The following is a 17,381-nucleotide window of genomic DNA, read 5'->3' on the forward strand; positions in this document are numbered from 1 at the left end:
TTTTTTGGATCCTGGCTCTTCATGACGTAATGAAGGGTGGAACTCCTTGTATGGGTATTTCTCCCGGAAAAGCGAACCCGCGCATGCATCAACCAGAGAGAGAGTGCTTCATTCAGCAGCACTGCACGGGACTCGCTCGGGAAGAATGTCTCTAAAGAAGTGTTTTTTTGAACCCAGCGTTATGTAAACAGTGGATGCATTTTGTTTTTCCGGGGCAGCAACGTAGTTTTGCAAGTGTGTTTGTTGACGAACGTTTTATAAACAAGGCCCAGTTCGATGCTGGATTTGCACATCGTTTGATACTGAAAGATGGAGCAGTCCCAGCTATAAAAGATCCCGGCCATGATTCGGAACTGCAGACGGTAAGTGAAACGGCATCAAATGTCTGTGTTTTGTTTCCAATCGTTTCAATCGGTGCTCAAGTGCTCGTCACTGTAGCTCCGCCCACGGCGCGCCTGCAGGAGCTTGGCTATTTGCAGAAAGAATCGTAAAGCTATATCTTTCTTTTATAAATATGATAAAACTAAAGACTTTTTGGAGATATGAAGGATGCTGTACTACTCTAAAGGTACTCAAGATTTACATGAGATTAGGTGAAATTGTGTGTGTTATGCCCCCTCTAATCAAATGGGTTGCAAATCCTGTTTCATTATTATTTTATTTTATTTTAATTTAAAAACGAAAACTTTTTATGCAGGGTCCGTCTCTTTTCACTGAAATAAAAGATCAAGATTTCAATCCACTTGATTGGCTCTATGACTCTCTCTCCTCTCCACCTGTAGCTGGTGTGTGGTGGTTGAGGAGAGACACCCCAACATGATTGTAAAGCGCTTTGGGTGTATTGCAATACACAATAAAGCGCTATATAAATGCCTCATTCATTCATTCATTCATTCAATGTTCAAGAGCATGCAAGAAATAGATTGAGTTAAAGGAATAGTTCACCCAAAAATGAAAATGGCAAGGTAGTCAAATTTCTTGAAATCTTGAAAGTCTCCACCGATTACACTACAAATTTAGTTCTCAAGAGTTGTAGGATTTGTTATGTTAGATTATCGATCAATCTAATCTCGTATCTTCAGGTAGTCTCGGAGAAATTAGCTAATAGTCCTTTTGCACGATCTGCTCTTAGATGTGGGAAAAGAGGCGCGAAAAGAGAGAGGGGACAACTGCGCTCGATAAACCTGACAATCGCCGTTACTTTCAAACTCATGTAAGACTAAATCTAGGTGTGTATCACACTCATTAAAATGTGTGTAAATCTTGGTCCAAATGATTCAGTCTGTGAGTGAACTTCGGATAATTTAGATGGAATCATGAACCGATTCAGGACTAATTAATGGAAGTGATTCATTGAAAAGCACTGACTCAAAAGAGCTATTGGTTCATGAATCGATCATCGCCATATCTGATTCTAAACAACTGACAGAAAATACAGGACATGCAAATTGACGAATGAAATATTGTTATTATATTATAATTACATAGCAATTACAATATTATATATTGTAAATTGTTTTTTTTTCAAAGACTCAATCTGAAAGATGCGACCTGAGGCATCAAGCCCATTCAAAGTGAAGGGGCACGTGCCCCCTCAGACAAAAAAATAAGTAAGATATACGTAGCTAGACTGAATGAAAATCTTATTTGATAATGTAATGTTCTTTAGCCTACTCTCTGTACAATAGAAGTGTTATAACGTACAATAGGGCCTATTGTTATTAAATTCACATTAAATACAAAGTCAGTCGTATTAAAAACATTTTGTGGCATGACACCCATATCTGGTACTTAAGTAAAAAGTCGGGGTTTTATGTGTAGTTAATAGATTACACTATTAGTCTACTTTGCCCATCACCATTAATTGATCAAATAACAATCTATAAAGGTACAAAACGCATTTACTTACACATATTTGAGAATCGAGATATTTCCTAATATAGTGAACACGTTTGGAAATATTTTGAATAAAAAGGCAAAAAATGAAACATAAGCATATCAGATATGCAGTGTGATCGTGGCTGCTGTGTGTCACATGACACGCATGAAACAAACCCCCAACCCCCCTCAAAAATCATGAGTGCATGACACCCCTGGATGCGACGATGTGTCCCAGATACCCGAGAGATTACATAAATATCTAGACGTCTGTGATCAATGTAGGCTATTACAGTGTGAAATACAATATGTTTTCACTGGAAAAGAGGTACAGTGTGTGGTATAACTTTGTCAGCATTTTTGGCATTTTAAATCACCTTTTTGATTTTTCTTTTCACTTCTTGCAAGCACTTAAGTTTAAAAAAAAAAAACCTATGCAGTAAGTGGTATTTCATGTATTTTGTAATAGTTAGCTATAACTATTTTAGACACCTCTGATATTTCTAAGATGCTTCAGTTCCCCAAAATGACCGGTAGATGTCAGCAAACACTGTCAAGTTCATAGCATAAGACATAAGTACAAAGTTCAGCAAAAAGCGGATTCGAACTCGGACTCATCAAAAAGACTACAGCACGTGCTTTGTCATCTATGGAGCTGTTGTCTGATAATCTCTTTTGTAATGTTGACTATCCCAATCACATGTTGGTGGGAGGAGTTAGTGTAAATTGCTTCTGCCAACAAGTGTAAATAGCCACTCCGTAAAGGGCCATTCATTTTACATTTAAAAATAAATAATTAAATAATAAATAATAATAATTTATCTCTGTCTGTCTGTGTGTGTGTGTGTGTGTGTTTTAATGAAGGTAGTGTAGTTTGTGCATCAGTCTCTTTACTTCAAACTTTTGTAGTCTTTATTCTAGGCCTACATTCAAAACTACAAACAAGTGTTATGATGATGGGATTAACCTGGGACAAAGCCCTTGAGTAAACTTTTTTTAAACTGCCCTCATTGCTTATTTAACTATTGCATGACTTTTAACAGTGTTGTTTTCAATGTTAGATTTAGAATAGGCTTAAATGATCGCATATAAAGAGATATTACAAAGATAAATCACATGAAACATTTCCTTCTGAGTCTGTTTATTACCATTTTATTGATGTTTTATTCTCTCGGTATATCTAGATCAGCGGTTTTCAACCAGGGGCCCAGGGCCCTTAGCAAACCTCCAAGAAGGGCCACAGAAAGACTTTAAAATATTTAAATTATTAAATTATTGTTAATAATATATTAAAATAATTTAACTAATCTTAAATAAAATGCTAAATCACAATACAGGAATATAGAATCTTTGTCATAATTACAGCAGAAATTCAGAAAATAGGCATATTTTAGCGTACAGTATATGGTGGACCTTTGAATATTGTGTTGCACAACCAGAACCATTAATTTCAAGGTTGAGAATCACTGATCTAGAATACTATTGAAAGTATAAAGATAGACCAAATGCAACCAAAATTTGTGCATTACACCATATCTTTGCATTCATATTTGTGATTTTATTGGCCTTCTGAACTTTCCTACTGCATTTCCCATTTGAAATGATAATATAGGTTGCCAAGTCCAAAGGTTGGCCATGAACTACGCAAAAACAAATAACACTTTAACTTGCTGTTGTGTAACAGTTTTTTTTTTTTTTTTCTCAGTGAAATCTGGCCCTGGATAAAATGTCTTCTCTGCTATTTATACTCTTTAGTGTTGTTGGTTTGGTTCAGTAAGATCTCAAACATGGCTCAGCAGGAATACAATATGCTTAGTGACAAAATGTTCACCTACAAAGGAACTGTCATAGCTTTGACAGAAAATCATGATCTTACTCCAGAATATATTGACAGTTTAGAGGATTTTGAAACAAAGGATGATGATGTTTTTGTTGTTACCTTCCCCAAATCTGGTAAGTAGATGTTAAGCTGTATTTCTGATGTCTATTTCAAAGTACCTCCGTAGTCAAACTTTCAGCACACTTTGACTTTGCCACTGTTTAAAATAGCAGAATAATGTGAAATGCATTACCACGTCAATTTTGAATTAAAAAAAATCAATCAAGCCCAATGTATTTTAACTCTACACCCGTCTCTCAGGTACGGTGTGGACCCAACGGATCATAACGTTAATATACGCAGAAGATTTCCCGGACAAAGCCAACCAAATCACATCCGAGCAGATGCCTTGGCTGGAGTATCGGATAACGGGGAGAGATTACAACACACGTCCATCTCCAAGACTCCTCTGCTCCCATTTACTCCAGCCGCTGATGCCCAAAATGCTGCAAAGAAAAGGAAAAGTGAGTATGCGTTCATCAGATGATGGCTTGATGTCATGAACAGGTGTTTATACGTCTGTCTTCGCTGTCAGGTCATCTATGTCATGAGAAACCCTAAAGATATCATGGTGTCATATTTCCATTTTTCTAACAACATGAAAAACCTGGATTCTTCCGAGAGCTTCGATGAGATGCTGGAAAAATTCTTCACCGGATGCAGTAAGACCCAAAGCATTATAGCCCTATATATAATTTTTTTGCATAACAGATGAAATACATGAAGACTAATTTTTTAAAAAGGTTTTATGGACAGATAGTTGACAGTGTGGACAGTATGATTGAGTTCAGACAACACCATGGTGTAAGGGAGTTGTGGTGTGAGCTGCTAACAATGAGCAAGTAGGAGATGGACTTAAAATTCTCTCAAAACATACTGCCAGTCTGAAAAATAGTGGCACGGAACTAAAGTGTTCCTGATGGTTTCATTTTTAGTTTAACACCTAATTCCTCACCTTGACTCTTAAATTCTTTTGTAGTTAATTACCTTTTCTTCTCGACCTGTTTTTGTGGCCCTGCTGCCTGTTTCTGTTTTGTAGTGATTGGTGGCTGTTGGTTTGACCATGTTAAAGGATGGATCACAAATAATGAAAAATACAACATCCTGATCCTTACTTATGAAGAAATGATCAAGGTGAGATTGGTTTGGCTTATGACCCTTTGACCTTTCCATCAAACTTATTTTGTGTTATTGTACTTCTCTTTGGATATACAGTATATGAATCTCTGTAGTCTCACCAGTGAAAAAAATAAATCTTTCATTAGGACCTCAGATCCGTTGTTGTGAAAATCTGTGAGTTTGTGGGAAAGAATCTGTCAGATGCAGCGATTGATAAAGTGGTGGAGGCAGCCACGTTCAAGCACATGAAGAAAGACCCCTTGGCCAACTATGAATCCCTTTCTCTGACTTTCACAGAGCATCCAAAAGGACTTTTTTTGCGCAAAGGTCAGACAAAAGTGAAAAATCAAATAAAGCTTCAAGCTATAAATATATAAATTGATCACCTTCATGATAATATAATTTTTTAAATGGTCCATTATTTAAAATTGCATTATTAAATGTGATAAGTGTGACATATCAGCAGCAGTGGGAAAATGTTATATTACTGTTTTCAACCTGCTGTGTTACAGGAACAGTTGGGGACTGGAAGAACTCTTTAACTGTGGCTCAGAGTGAATGTTTTGACCGCGTCTACCAAGAAAGAATGAAGGACGTACCTCTTAACATGGTCTGGGACATCTCAGAATTTCAGGGATGAAAACTCAAGCTGTGGCATTCATTTTACAAACTAATAAACCATTAATATGTGAATGGATGTGTTGGCTATAATATCAAAACAGATAACAGTCAGGGAGTGATGAGGATTATTGACCTTCTTAACTTTATGATTACATATTATGTACAAAGCCTGATAATACAAATTTAGGATGAAGAAATGAGTCCAAAGGTTGGCCATTAACTACACAAAAATAAACAACTTTGAATTGTGTAACAGCTCTTTTCTCAATGAAAGCTGCCTCTGGATATATCAAGGTCTTCTCCTCTATTTACTGTGTTGTTGGTTTGGTTCAGTAAGATCTCAAACATGGCTCAGCAGGAATACAAAATGCTTGGTGACAAAGTGTTCACTTACAAAGGAACTGTCATAACTTTAGGGAACAATCATGATCTTACTCCAGAATATATTGACAGTTTAGAGGATTTTGAAACAAAGGATGATGATGTTTTTGTTGTTACCCTCACTCTTAAAAATAAAGGTGCTTCACGATGCCATAGAAGAACCTTTTTGTCTAAATGGTTCCATAAAGAACCTTTAACATCTGAAGAACCTTTCTGTTTCCCAAAAGATTCTTTGTGGCGAAAGAAGGTTTTTCAGATTATAAAAAGGTAAAAAAGAGATGGTTCTTTAAAGAATCTTTGACTGAATGGTTCTTTGTGGAACTAAAATGGTTCTTCTATGGCATCGCTGTGAAGAACCTTTTAAGCACCTTTATTTTTAAGAGTGTTCCCCAAATCTGGTAGCTATGTGAGATTTTAGGCTATGTTAATGAGTTGTCTATTTAAAATAATTAAAAATGTCTAATTGTCTAATTTAAAATTAGTGTAGCGGAACAGTGAACTTTGCGTTACCATGTAAATGTTTAAAGTTATACCAGTTGAGCCCCTAGAATTTTATGCTCGACTCTCACTCTCTCAGGTACAGTGTGGACCCAACGGATCATGACCTTAATATTACGTGGAAGATTTCCCAGACAAAGCCAACCAAATCACACCCGAGTAGATGCCCTGGCTAGAGTATCGAGCAATGGAGAAAGATTACAATACACATCCATCTTCTGTTTCCATTTACTCCAGCCACTGATACCCAAAATGCTGCTGCTGCAAAAAAAAAAAAAAAAAAGGAAAAAGTGTGTATGTGTTCATCATCTATCTTCGCTGTCAGGTCATCTATGTCATGAGAAACCCAAAAGACGTCATGGTGTCATTTCCATTTTCCCAAAATGGGGTCAAATGGACTGCAAGGGGTTCTTTCACCACTGAACAACTGTTTTTTTTTTGACCCGGTTTATTTATTTTTCCTCTTCATCGAATTTTCTGGATTCTTCACTCGTCTCGTCATCAGACGGTCAAGCAACTTGCAGCAAGCAGGATTATAAGGCAGATTAATATGATGGTATGATTATTTACCTCTATTTTTAATAAACTGTGGTAGAGCACACTGATTTCATGGTTAATGTGATATTTGATCTGTCGCTGTGCAGGTTAACGTTATAGCGTTATTCTGTGAATGTAGTAGCCGCTACTTTTTATTTATTTTTTATTTTTTTGACAAAAAAGGCCTCAAAAAAATCTCTTTATCGTTATATAAAATTTATGTGTGTGTGTGTGTGTGTGTGCGTGCGTGTGCAAAGTTTTATATACTTATTTTAACACCTCATGGAAAAGGGTAGGGGAGAGGAGCGCACAAAGTAACACTTTGACTTTCTCAAATTGTGTAAATCCACTTCGTGTTCAGAGTATACTTTTTTTATCCACAGTAATTTCACACTTGTCTAGTACAAATATGTCGCTTTGTTTCATAAATACAGTGTATACGTTTTTCTTTATTTACCCTCAAAAATTGGAAGTGAAATGTGACAACATGCCCCATAGGTGGGGTACATTGTAACAGCTGATGACATTGTAACATGACCATATGACACCCTAAAATGTTATCTGATCTTATGAAAAAAATATACAAGACAAACTAAAATATTTTGTCAGTAAAACAAAATAATAATTTATTTTAAATAAAATAATGGCGTTTTTTAATAATTAAAAGTAATCTGATTTTTGAGTTTGACAATGAACATATTGCAACCATGCCTGGGACAGCCCACATAAACGAGCCAAATAAAATGCTTTACATGTCTTGAAATAATCATTTCTGAACATTAACCAATGATTGTCAGTGAATTCTCATTAAAATGTATTAAAGTAAATAGTGTGAATTACACCGCTAATGTCATAGAATAGCACGGCAGGGCAGATTGTAACGCAGTGTTACAACTTACCCCATCTGTGCAACTTTAATTTAAAACCGGTTAGTGTCTTCTGCTAGTTATCGAGACATTAAAAAACGATCTATACTGATAAATAACAGATTGGAGATTAAAATAATAGCAGATTTGTCTCATTTTAAATTAGTAATAAAAACTGAGATGAAAAATTTACTTAAGCCAGAAATTTCATTTTACTATGGTAAAATAAATGTTTAGCGATATCTTCAAGAGACTTTTGAATTTTGGCGCACTTTTTTCCCTCTATATAATGTTGATATGGTAACTAGTAAATACTGTAAATTTGGATATGCTTGCATGTGTGGAAATATTTAAAAAACGTGTGTTACAACTAACCCCCAGCCGCGTTACTTTGTGCCTCCCCCTACTATCTTTAGGTCCGAAATACAGGGGTAAGTTCAGTTAACTTACTGTCTGTGTAACGTTTCTGTATGTTTTGTCAGAATTAGATAATTTCCTACTAAAAATGTATCTTTTAAGGTCTTTTTTTTCCAAGTAAATGTCTGCGACATGCCGAATCCAACAATAACTTCCATTTTCGCGCTTTTTTTCCCCTCAGGTAACGTTTGCATTAGCTACCCTTAAGGTTAAACCACGATATTACTGGTATGTAATATTATTCTTAAATTGTATGTAATATTATTCTTAAATTTTGTTACTTAAATGTAATTTTGTCTTAGCTACAGTATGTAAAGTTAGACTTAATCTCTCATGGTGTATGAGGTCTTTTATTCTTCCTCTATTTTAGTGAATTGTTGCTTTAATCAGGACACAAGAGGTTTATCCAGGTTAACAGTAAGTTAGAGAGGCCATGTAAAGTGTTCTTTATATGTTACTGTTAGAAACAATAATTTGTATTTGAGATTGATGAATAATAGGCAGATCACTGGATTTCCAGGCTGGCATACTGTATGGTTGTGCTAGCTTTTAACCCAGTTTTTCGTCCTTATATTTTACAGAATCTGTTTTGCCTCCCAAAAAAAATGTGAGAAATGGTGGATTCGCAGAAATGGGTCTACAAGCATCCCAGAAATCTTGGAGTTCCCCAGGCTTCTAGAAAAACGTGGCATGGTAAGAAATAATTTAGATTTTATGGTTTCGTTTACAGAAATTTGAAATGGTTAAATTGTTAGTGGGGTTGTGCAGATAGACGATAGTATAGTGTATTGACGATAGTCAGAGATATCGCTGAGAGCTGATGTCTTTGTCGATAGTCAATGCGATATTACAGGAGCTGCCCCACATCTTTAAAATTTGAGCACATTGTTTTCTGTGAGTGTACACAGCAGCAGCACCTCTGCCAGAACTTCACTAACATCTACATATTCCTAATAAATTACATTGTTTGTCTCAGGAAGTCATTAATGACTAAGTCACACTTCAGCCATGCCATTGTCACATGGTCTGCCTGTGTCATTTGCTTCTGATCCAGTCTATTTAAATCCAATCCGATCCAAGCTATTTAAAGAAATGAAGACATTTTCACAGGAAAAGTGTTTCAATGTGTCGTTTTGATTGTGAGATCAGTTTGCACTGTATTATTCTTATGGTTTAGATGCTAAAAGGGAGAGTGCTTTCAAAGTCCTGCCCACTCAGCTTCCCCAATCAATATACAAGAACCGAGGAAAGGTCTTCAGACCCACAACCACAGAATCCTGGAAGTCATTAATTTGACGTACAACCTGTACGTTTTTTTTTTTTACTTTTTCTACTCTATAAACAGTACTGAGCATACATTTTAGGCCACTAGTATTTTCACCAGTTAAAAAATGGTTTTAAATCAGTTATTTCTATCTTTTGCTGTAGTGTGTAAGTAAAATCAGTTTACATTTCCACACATTAATTTTGCCATTAATTGTAATAATCCAGTGAATGTCTGACAACAGCCAGTGCTCCACACAGATCTGATCTGATCATCATCCAGTCTTATCTGATGCTTCAAGAAACCTACCTGCAAAGCTACAGTACTGTTATAAGTTTTAGACACTTGTGAAAAAATGCTGTAAAATGAGGATGCTGTCAAAAAATAATGTCATAAATAGATTTCCTTTATCAATTAACTTCTATTAACTAAATTAAATCAACATTTGGTGTGAGCATCCTTTGCATTTAAAGCAGCTTTTGTCCTCTGTGCACTTGTGCATAGTTTTTCAGGAAGCTTTGCAGGGAGGTTTCTTGAAGCATTTTGGAGACGTTGCCACAGTTCTTCTGGATATAGTCTCAGTTTGTTCTGTTTCTTCATGTCACTCCAGACAGACTGGATGATGATCAGATCAGATCTCTGGCTGTTTGTATTCAGACTCTTTGTGCAAACAAAAATCTCACTGGATTATTACAATTAATGGCAAAATTAATGTTTGGAAATGTAAACTGATATATATATATATATATATTGGGGCTTTAAATACCCCATAATTTATGCCATGTTGGTCGGATTAAATTTAGGTAGACAACCAAGAAGTGCCAGTAAGCAGAAAGAAACCTAAATCAGTAACACAATAAATATTTAGTTTGAGCAACCTTTACCAGACCCAGTTCACAGGAAAACCCTGATGGTTTGGCTGATTTCCATAAAATACACTTAAATGTTATTTATTTAAGTCAACTTAAATGTTACAACTTGTAAAAATGTAAGTTATGTTGCAAGACTAAGTGTCGTGTAATTAACAGGTGGGGACCAACATGGTGATGCATTCCTGCACATTTTGTGCCTTGGTGATGAGACAACGACATCCCACATCTTCGCCATTGTTTCGGGCCATGCCATTGAAACGGACTTGTTGCTTGAGGCTGTTTATCGTCCTTTTTTGTGCTTGATGTTAGCTACACTAACATCTTCCTTCCTGGGAATTTCTCCAGCATGCAGTATATCATATTGATGGACATGAGTCTTCATGTGTGAGGTATTTGAGTGCAACAGTTTTTTTCTGGCCACTTGTAACGTTTTAATTTTTTGTCACATGTATTGTCTGTTGTAAGTCTCTTTGTTTGGCTTAGGTTTAATGGCACAATGTTTGGACTGATTCTCATGTGGCAATAATCAATTTCATAGTGTTATGATGCTGCAATGTTGACAAAGAATAGGAATCTACAGTACCTAGTTTACAAAGTTTTGTGTTTTAAAGAAACTGATATACAAAAACCGCTGTTTTATCTGTGTCTGTAGGGTTTGGATGTAATTTGTAACAGTAGCAGCCATTAAAAAATTGTTTTAAAAAAAAAGTGAAAACTCATTAAATTGATATTTACCGTTGCATTTTTTTGTGTTGTGTATTTGTATTACAGAAAAATAAGAATTTTACATTCCTTTGTGATTGTTATTTATTATTATAAAGGTAAACTTATAAAGGTAGCAAGGCAACCAGACAACAAATAACCCAATGTTTAGGTAATGTTTAACCCAGCAACACAGTTAACCTGACCCACTGGTTGGGTTAAATAAACAACCCAACATTCTGGGTCAAATTATTAATGTTGTGTCTGGTTTGTAGTGGTTGGTGGCTGTTGGTTTGACCATGTTAAAGGATGGATCACAAATAAAGACAAATACAACATCCTGATCCTTACTTATGAAGAAATGATCAAGGTGAGACTGGTTTGGCTTATGACCCTTTGACCTTTCCATCAAACTTATTTTGAGTTATTGTAGCCTACTTGAAATTTCTAATCTTTTATCAGGACCTCAGATCCGTTGTTGTGGAAATCTGTGAGTTTGTGGGAAAGAATCTGTCAGATGCAGCGATTGATAAAGTGGTGGAAACAGCCACATTCAAGCACATGAAGAAAGACCCCTTGGCCAACTATGAATCCCTTCCTCAGAATATCACAGAGCATCCAAAAGGATTTTTTTTTTTTTTTTGCGCAAAGGTCAGACAAAAGTGAAAAATCAAGAGTTCATAATTTACGCAGTGTCAAATAAAGCATAAAGATGTAAAATTCAAAGAACTTGTTTTTTTTTTTTCAATCACCTTCATGATAATATAATAAAACTAATTAAAACTTCTTCTTCCCTGCCTGTCTCGTTCAGACCTGTGCACAATCCAGCCATTATTAATGTAACATTTCTACTAGGAGTCACAGAAGGCTTTTGTAATAATTCATTAATTAAAAGTTTATTATTTAATATAATGTGTGACAAATCAGCAGCAGTGGGAAAATGTTATATTACTGTTTTCAACCTGCTGTGTTACAGGAACAGTTGGGGACTGGAAGAACTCTTTAACTGTGGCTCAGAGTGAATGTTTTGACCGCGTCTACCAAGAAAGAATGAAGGACGTACCTCTTAACATGGTCTGGGACATCTCAGAATTGCATGGCTGAAAACTCAAGATGTGAAATTAATTTTAGAAACTAATAAAGATAAAACACTATCGTGATCATAAAATGAAGGCATACAATGTAATCGGATGTGTTGGCTAGTGGCTACACAACCATATCAAAACTAGTCTTGATGAAGGTTAAATGGTTATTGTGAACATTAAGTAAAATGTGGAAACAATATGAATTTACAGTCTGTATTTTTCAACCAGTTTTATATTTGATCAGTATAATCATTTTTATTTTTAAGTTGTAAATGTTAAATAAACAAACTGAAAAATTAAATAAATGATATCCTGGTAGTTACATTAAATGTTGGTCAATCAAAATCTCAAAATTAATTGTCTCTATGTTTTGAAAATCTAAGAAATATATATTTTTTACATTAAATTACTTAATTTAGAATGTTATTCTGAAAACTAAAATTTGAATTAAATCTATCTTAATATTACATTTAATTTCAAGATACTATTAATATTATTATTGTTATTACCTGTTTATTATTATTATTATTATTTGGCTATAATCCGGATTATTGTGAATGAATTTACAAAGCTATCGTATTAAATGCAATAAACACAAATATCAAAGTGTCTCAGTCATAATTATTTTGACAAAAATTATAAATATACTGAGACTTTTATTTTGATAGGCGTGTTCTGACGCGCATGCGCTGTTCTACCACTTCCACGTGCGAACGGGAAGAGCAGTTCTCACAAATATTCATCTTCGCTAATTCTATGATATAATAACTGTTGACAGTTTTGTTCTTTCCGTCAAGTGGAACTACGTTACATTTTTAATAAGCATGTCTTGTTAAGATTTTCCTCATTCTATCGGCAGGTTCGTCTGTGTTAGCTAAGCACAGATGTCTGGATAAAAACAACACGGTAAGTACGAGCAAAATACTAATAAACAGATGTAACGTTAGCTTTTCATATATTGCTTACTGTAGTTGAATGACAATAGGACATTCATATTGTCATGTAGAAATCTATAATTTAATATAATTGTGTACATGACACAACTTTATTCACAAGTAACGTTAAATCGGTTTATTTGCATATTTCATTTTATATGTTTTCAAATTTCGTCCTTTTAATAACCTAATGATGCCTAATCTCTACAGCTCATTGACAAGCTAAATAAAAGTAAGACTGAAAAGGACAAAAACAAAACATAATGCCTAAATCGGCAAAGAGTCTGACTAAAATGGAAAATCAGAGTTCAGATGATGAAGAGGACGTTTTAGAGATGGAGAGAAACTTTGCTTTACTTAGTAAAAGGAGCACAATGCAAACTTCAGCAGAGGATGAAGAGGAAATGAGAGATGAAGATGCATCTGCAGAGGAAGACGAAGCTGAACCTGAAGAGGATGGAGACAATGGTGTGGAAGATGAAGATGAAGATGAGTCAGGGAGTGATGAAGATGAAGCAGATAGTAACCCTGAAGATGAAGGAGTCAGCAATGACCCATCACACACGGAGGGAAACCTTAAAAAAGGTAAGATCAGTTATTTATGTAACCCTAGCAATGGTTTTATCAAGTTATTGTTTAGGAATATTTAATTGCTGATGCTGTTTCAAAAGACCAATTTTACATTTACTTTCCTGTCTTTGTTTTGTTTAGAATTTTCAACCATGTCCTTTGCGGAAATCATGAAGCTACAGAAAAAAGTTGGAACAAAAGCGTACAATAAAATCGCTTATGGTGCCACAAAGCCTCAGAAGAAAAACGAGCCCATGAAAAGATTAAATAAGCACAAGTACCTGCAGTGTTTAGTATTATTTCTATAGATGAATTATTATAGGATTTATTCGTATTTTAATTTTGCTTTTATATACTTTTTATATACTTATTTTCCATTTTAATTTTAGTTAAATTAAAATGACTAAATTACTGTTAAATAAACCAATATAATTAAACAGTTTTAATAATTTTGTCATGTACCTTTGTCTTTATTATTCATATTTTTATTTATTGTAATTTTATTTTTGTAAGGCTTTTTTAATCTAATTTTCAGCTCCACTTCAATTAATGAAAATTATTTTTATTTTATAAAGTTTTTATTTTAGATTTTTATTTTCATTTTAAAATATTTGTAATTTTTATATGCTCTTTTCCTTTTTTCCCCCTTTTTTATGTGTCTATTTAGCTTTATTTCAGTTTTAGTTTTTGTCATTTTACTTAGCTATCAAGGCAGCATGTACGATTTTTTTTTTTTAAGTTTTCACATTCATAATATTAATATTATATTAGATTTGTTTTATTTAAGTTAATGAAAATAGTTACCAATAACAACACTGCCCTGCTCAGCTAGGCTTTTTAAAATTTTAACCACCTTTGATCACTGTTTTTAGTAGTGCATTGAGCTAAAAAAAACATTATCATTTATGTGAGTTATTTTATCTAGCTGTTTTTGGCTTATGTGTATGTTTTGTCTAAAAACTATGTTTCTTAGACCTCAAGAGATTTCTGCAAAGAAACATGTGCCTTTCCTCCGAAAAGTGGTTCCCGTCAAGAAAAGGGTGTGTTTCAGGAGTTTATTTAATTAATGATTGCTCATACGAAGGCTTAGGTATTTGAACAAACTGTGAAGTCCTGATTTTTCACTTTTTAAACATTACTTTTTCAGATTTCAAGGGACCCTCGCTTTGATGACCTCTCAGGGGAATACAAGCCGCAAATTTTTTGTCAGACGTACAAATTCATCAATGACATCCGAGAAAATGAAAAAAAGGTCTGTGAAATTCTAAAATGCCTTACTGATTCCTGTTTGTTTTCATTATATGCATTATTTTTATGCCCACTGCTGTTTGTTTCAGATAGTGAAGAAGAAACTCAAGAAAGCCAAATCAGACTCTAAAAAGGAAGAACTGAAAGCCTTGCTTAAAAGAATGGTGCGTTTAAAATATACTGACACTATAAACTTCATTAACTCAAAGAAAGCTATATAAAACATCATTACAGTTGTGATAACCTTAATGTTGCTGATTATGAGGTGCTTTATGTCTAATCTGTGTGTGTGTACAACAGGAAAACCAGCAGAGGGCCCGACAGCGGCAAGAGCAGGAAAGAGAAAAGGAACTTGAGTTCAAGCGGAAACATAGAGAGCTGGTTGGCCAGGGACACAAACCTTTCTACTTAAAGAAATGTAAATCTGTCTTTGTTCTTATCCTTTTCCGTGACTTTTTACCTTGTTCACATATATTTCAAGTACATTTAGAAGTTATTTTGAAGAACATTTGTTCTTGAATGTCATACTAGTCAGTTTTTTGAGCACCAGTGTTCATAACTGTGTGTTATTTAGAAAAGAAACATCAAAGAATATATGGTATTATGCTCATTTTTAGTTTATAACATCTTTAAAACCCTTTTACAGCTGACAAGAAGAAGCTGGAATTAGCTGAGAAGTACAGCGAGCTAAAAAAGAGCGGGAAACTGGAGAACTTCTTGAGTAAGAAGAGGAAGCGCAACGCCACCAAAGATCGCAAAAAGTTGCCTAATCAGCACGAGAAACGCTAAATATGGACCAATCATGGCTCATCTGTGGCACCTTGAGTTGATTATTTGTCTGAATGTGACATAATGCAGAAAGTAAATCCTGCTGGACTATGATGTTAAAAGCGGCCTTGGGATGATTTGACAAATATATATTATTTGACACATACCTTTGCACAGATATGGATTAAGATGTGTTTTGCTAACAGGTTTGACATTTAAGATGTTTATCTTCAATATCCATTATCTTTTGTTGTTTAATTGTTTTGAACATTTTCTTGAAATAAAATTATCTTATTTTACCACCAGATGGAGCTACCGATTCTTTAAAGAATCTGCATAAACCTAATTTTTTGCCTCAGCAAACTTCAGTTCCAAACCAGCAGAAGTTAATATGCAGAAAAATCAACTATCTGAGCTGCCACCATATGACGTTAATCCAATTTTTTGACCTCAAGGGCACTAGACATAAACCCTTTATACAGACATCCGTCAACAGGATGAGTCAGCTCGCATTCGTATCTGCCCTCTCAAAATCCAAAAATATTTCACTTTCGTCTAGATCCCATGACCCATTTAAACACAGCCTGTTTAGACCAAGATTGTTTGTGGTGAATCCACAGGGTTTCGAAGATGGGCATATCTTGAAATTGCTTTGATTAAGACACAAGCAGCAAATACCCTGCTCGAGAAATCACAATTTTCAACAGCGGCATAGTTTAAACCTTTGGTTTTCAGCTTCTTCTGTGTTCTTCTGGATTAACCCACTTTGTAGCAAGCCTTGCAATCCTGGAGCAAATACCCCTTGGTTCAAGCCGCACAAGGGTAAAGACCTCACTTAATCATTTAATTTGCATCCTTGAGTAATGGATGAGACTTTCATGGCTATATATCTTCCTAACCTGCTGGACCATGTGCAACTAGAGTCCCCCCTTAAGGGGGTGGATTTAATGCAGTCTGCAAATTTAAAGAAGGGCTCGATTTTAAAGCAGGACACTCCAGCTAAGACTTTCCTGTTTGAAACCATCCTTGCTTGAATACAGAACGGTAGATTAGTTGCTTAACCTTTGGTTTTATGTCGGAGTCGTTCCTCTGCACTTAATTTCTTTCTTTGGGTCACCGGAGGCTTTTAGAAATCTTGTCTCCGGAATCTAAAGTACACAATCCTTTCCCTTTCATCCTAAATCTGTCTTGTTAAAGATGCAGTCGTATTTCTGGTATTAATGAGAATGAATCTGACGCTTCGGCTAGACAGAAGATTGTAGCATTTGTCATACACTCTATGGCCATTGGGCCACCCAAAGGAGTGATCGCTGGAACACAAGCAGGGATCGGAGAATGCTAAACTGAGATCCATCATTCTTAATCCACGAGTTAGGATATTGCTACTCCTTTGTGCACAGGAAAGTAACCCAAGGCAACCCGAGACTCTCTTGCAATAGGCACAGAGGACAGATTTGCATTTTATTACCAACTTCATATTTATGGATACAACAGTGGAATGAGTGGAGTGGGATTGGGAAATGAAACAGACCAGACTGAAACCTCACCAAAGGGCATCAAAACAAAGAACGTGCATGCACCTAAACCTAATCTTTTTCCCTATCACTAATACTGTGATAGTAATATTGTCCCAGGACCAACATTTATATGTATCCTACTTTGCAAAACCATGGTCAAAGGTCAGTGTTAAAATCATTCTTTGGAAGTTTCTACTTGATTTCGGTTGAAACAAAATTACTTG

At 35.1% G+C, this 17,381-nt stretch overlaps 2 protein-coding genes and 1 pseudogene across 4 annotated transcripts; all 3 read left to right on the forward strand.

Moving 5' to 3' along the window:
- The first annotated feature begins 3,570 nt into the window (after positions 1-3,570).
- Positions 3,571-6,666, forward strand: LOC131530753 (amine sulfotransferase-like). Of its 3 annotated transcripts, XM_058761191.1 has the most exons (7): positions 3,572-3,831; positions 4,019-4,221; positions 4,293-4,419; positions 4,797-4,891; positions 5,023-5,203; positions 5,389-5,486; positions 6,456-6,666. In XM_058761191.1, exons 1-7 carry the CDS (start codon positions 3,666-3,668, stop codon positions 6,480-6,482), a joined length of 897 nt encoding a protein of 298 aa, XP_058617174.1. In that variant the 5' UTR covers positions 3,572-3,665; the 3' UTR covers positions 6,483-6,666. The 3 variants fall into 3 exon arrangements, with proteins under 3 accessions (XP_058617175.1, XP_058617174.1, XP_058617173.1); XM_058761192.1 differs by having other exon boundaries at positions 3,571-3,831; positions 4,830-4,891; positions 5,389-6,666; XM_058761190.1 differs by having other exon boundaries at positions 5,389-6,666.
- A 2,144-nt stretch (positions 6,667-8,810) lies between these two features.
- LOC131531005 (amine sulfotransferase-like) lies at positions 8,811-12,651 on the forward strand (annotated as a pseudogene).
- A 164-nt stretch (positions 12,652-12,815) lies between these two features.
- On the forward strand, positions 12,816-15,942 carry rrp36 (ribosomal RNA processing 36). The gene is made up of 8 exons (XM_058761189.1): positions 12,816-13,025; positions 13,265-13,639; positions 13,766-13,901; positions 14,598-14,664; positions 14,772-14,876; positions 14,962-15,036; positions 15,173-15,290; positions 15,519-15,942. Exons 2-8 carry the CDS (start codon positions 13,318-13,320, stop codon positions 15,659-15,661), a joined length of 966 nt encoding a protein of 321 aa, XP_058617172.1. The 5' UTR covers positions 12,816-13,025; positions 13,265-13,317; the 3' UTR covers positions 15,662-15,942.
- The last annotated feature ends 1,439 nt before the right edge of the window (positions 15,943-17,381 follow it).

Source organism: Onychostoma macrolepis, chromosome 22 (genome assembly GCF_012432095.1).
Source record: "Onychostoma macrolepis isolate SWU-2019 chromosome 22, ASM1243209v1, whole genome shotgun sequence".
NCBI lineage: Eukaryota > Metazoa > Chordata > Actinopteri > Cypriniformes > Cyprinidae > Onychostoma > Onychostoma macrolepis.

Excerpts from the sequence above, each read along its gene's own strand:
- LOC131530753 (XM_058761190.1), top strand. The coding sequence starts at position 3,666 with ATGGCTCAGCAGGAATACAATATGCTTAGTGACAAAATGTTCACCTAC. Across the intron at positions 4,222-4,292 it reads TGCTGCAAAGAAAAGGAAAA|GTCATCTATGTCATGAGAAA; the intron begins GTGAGTATGCGT and ends CTTCGCTGTCAG. Across the intron at positions 4,892-5,022 it reads CTTATGAAGAAATGATCAAG|GACCTCAGATCCGTTGTTGT; the intron begins GTGAGATTGGTT and ends ATCTTTCATTAG.
- rrp36 (XM_058761189.1), top strand. The coding sequence starts at position 13,318 with ATGCCTAAATCGGCAAAGAGTCTGACTAAAATGGAAAATCAGAGTTCA. Across the intron at positions 13,902-14,597 it reads AAAAGATTAAATAAGCACAA|ACCTCAAGAGATTTCTGCAA; the intron begins GTACCTGCAGTG and ends TATGTTTCTTAG. Across the intron at positions 14,665-14,771 it reads TGGTTCCCGTCAAGAAAAGG|ATTTCAAGGGACCCTCGCTT; the intron begins GTGTGTTTCAGG and ends TTACTTTTTCAG.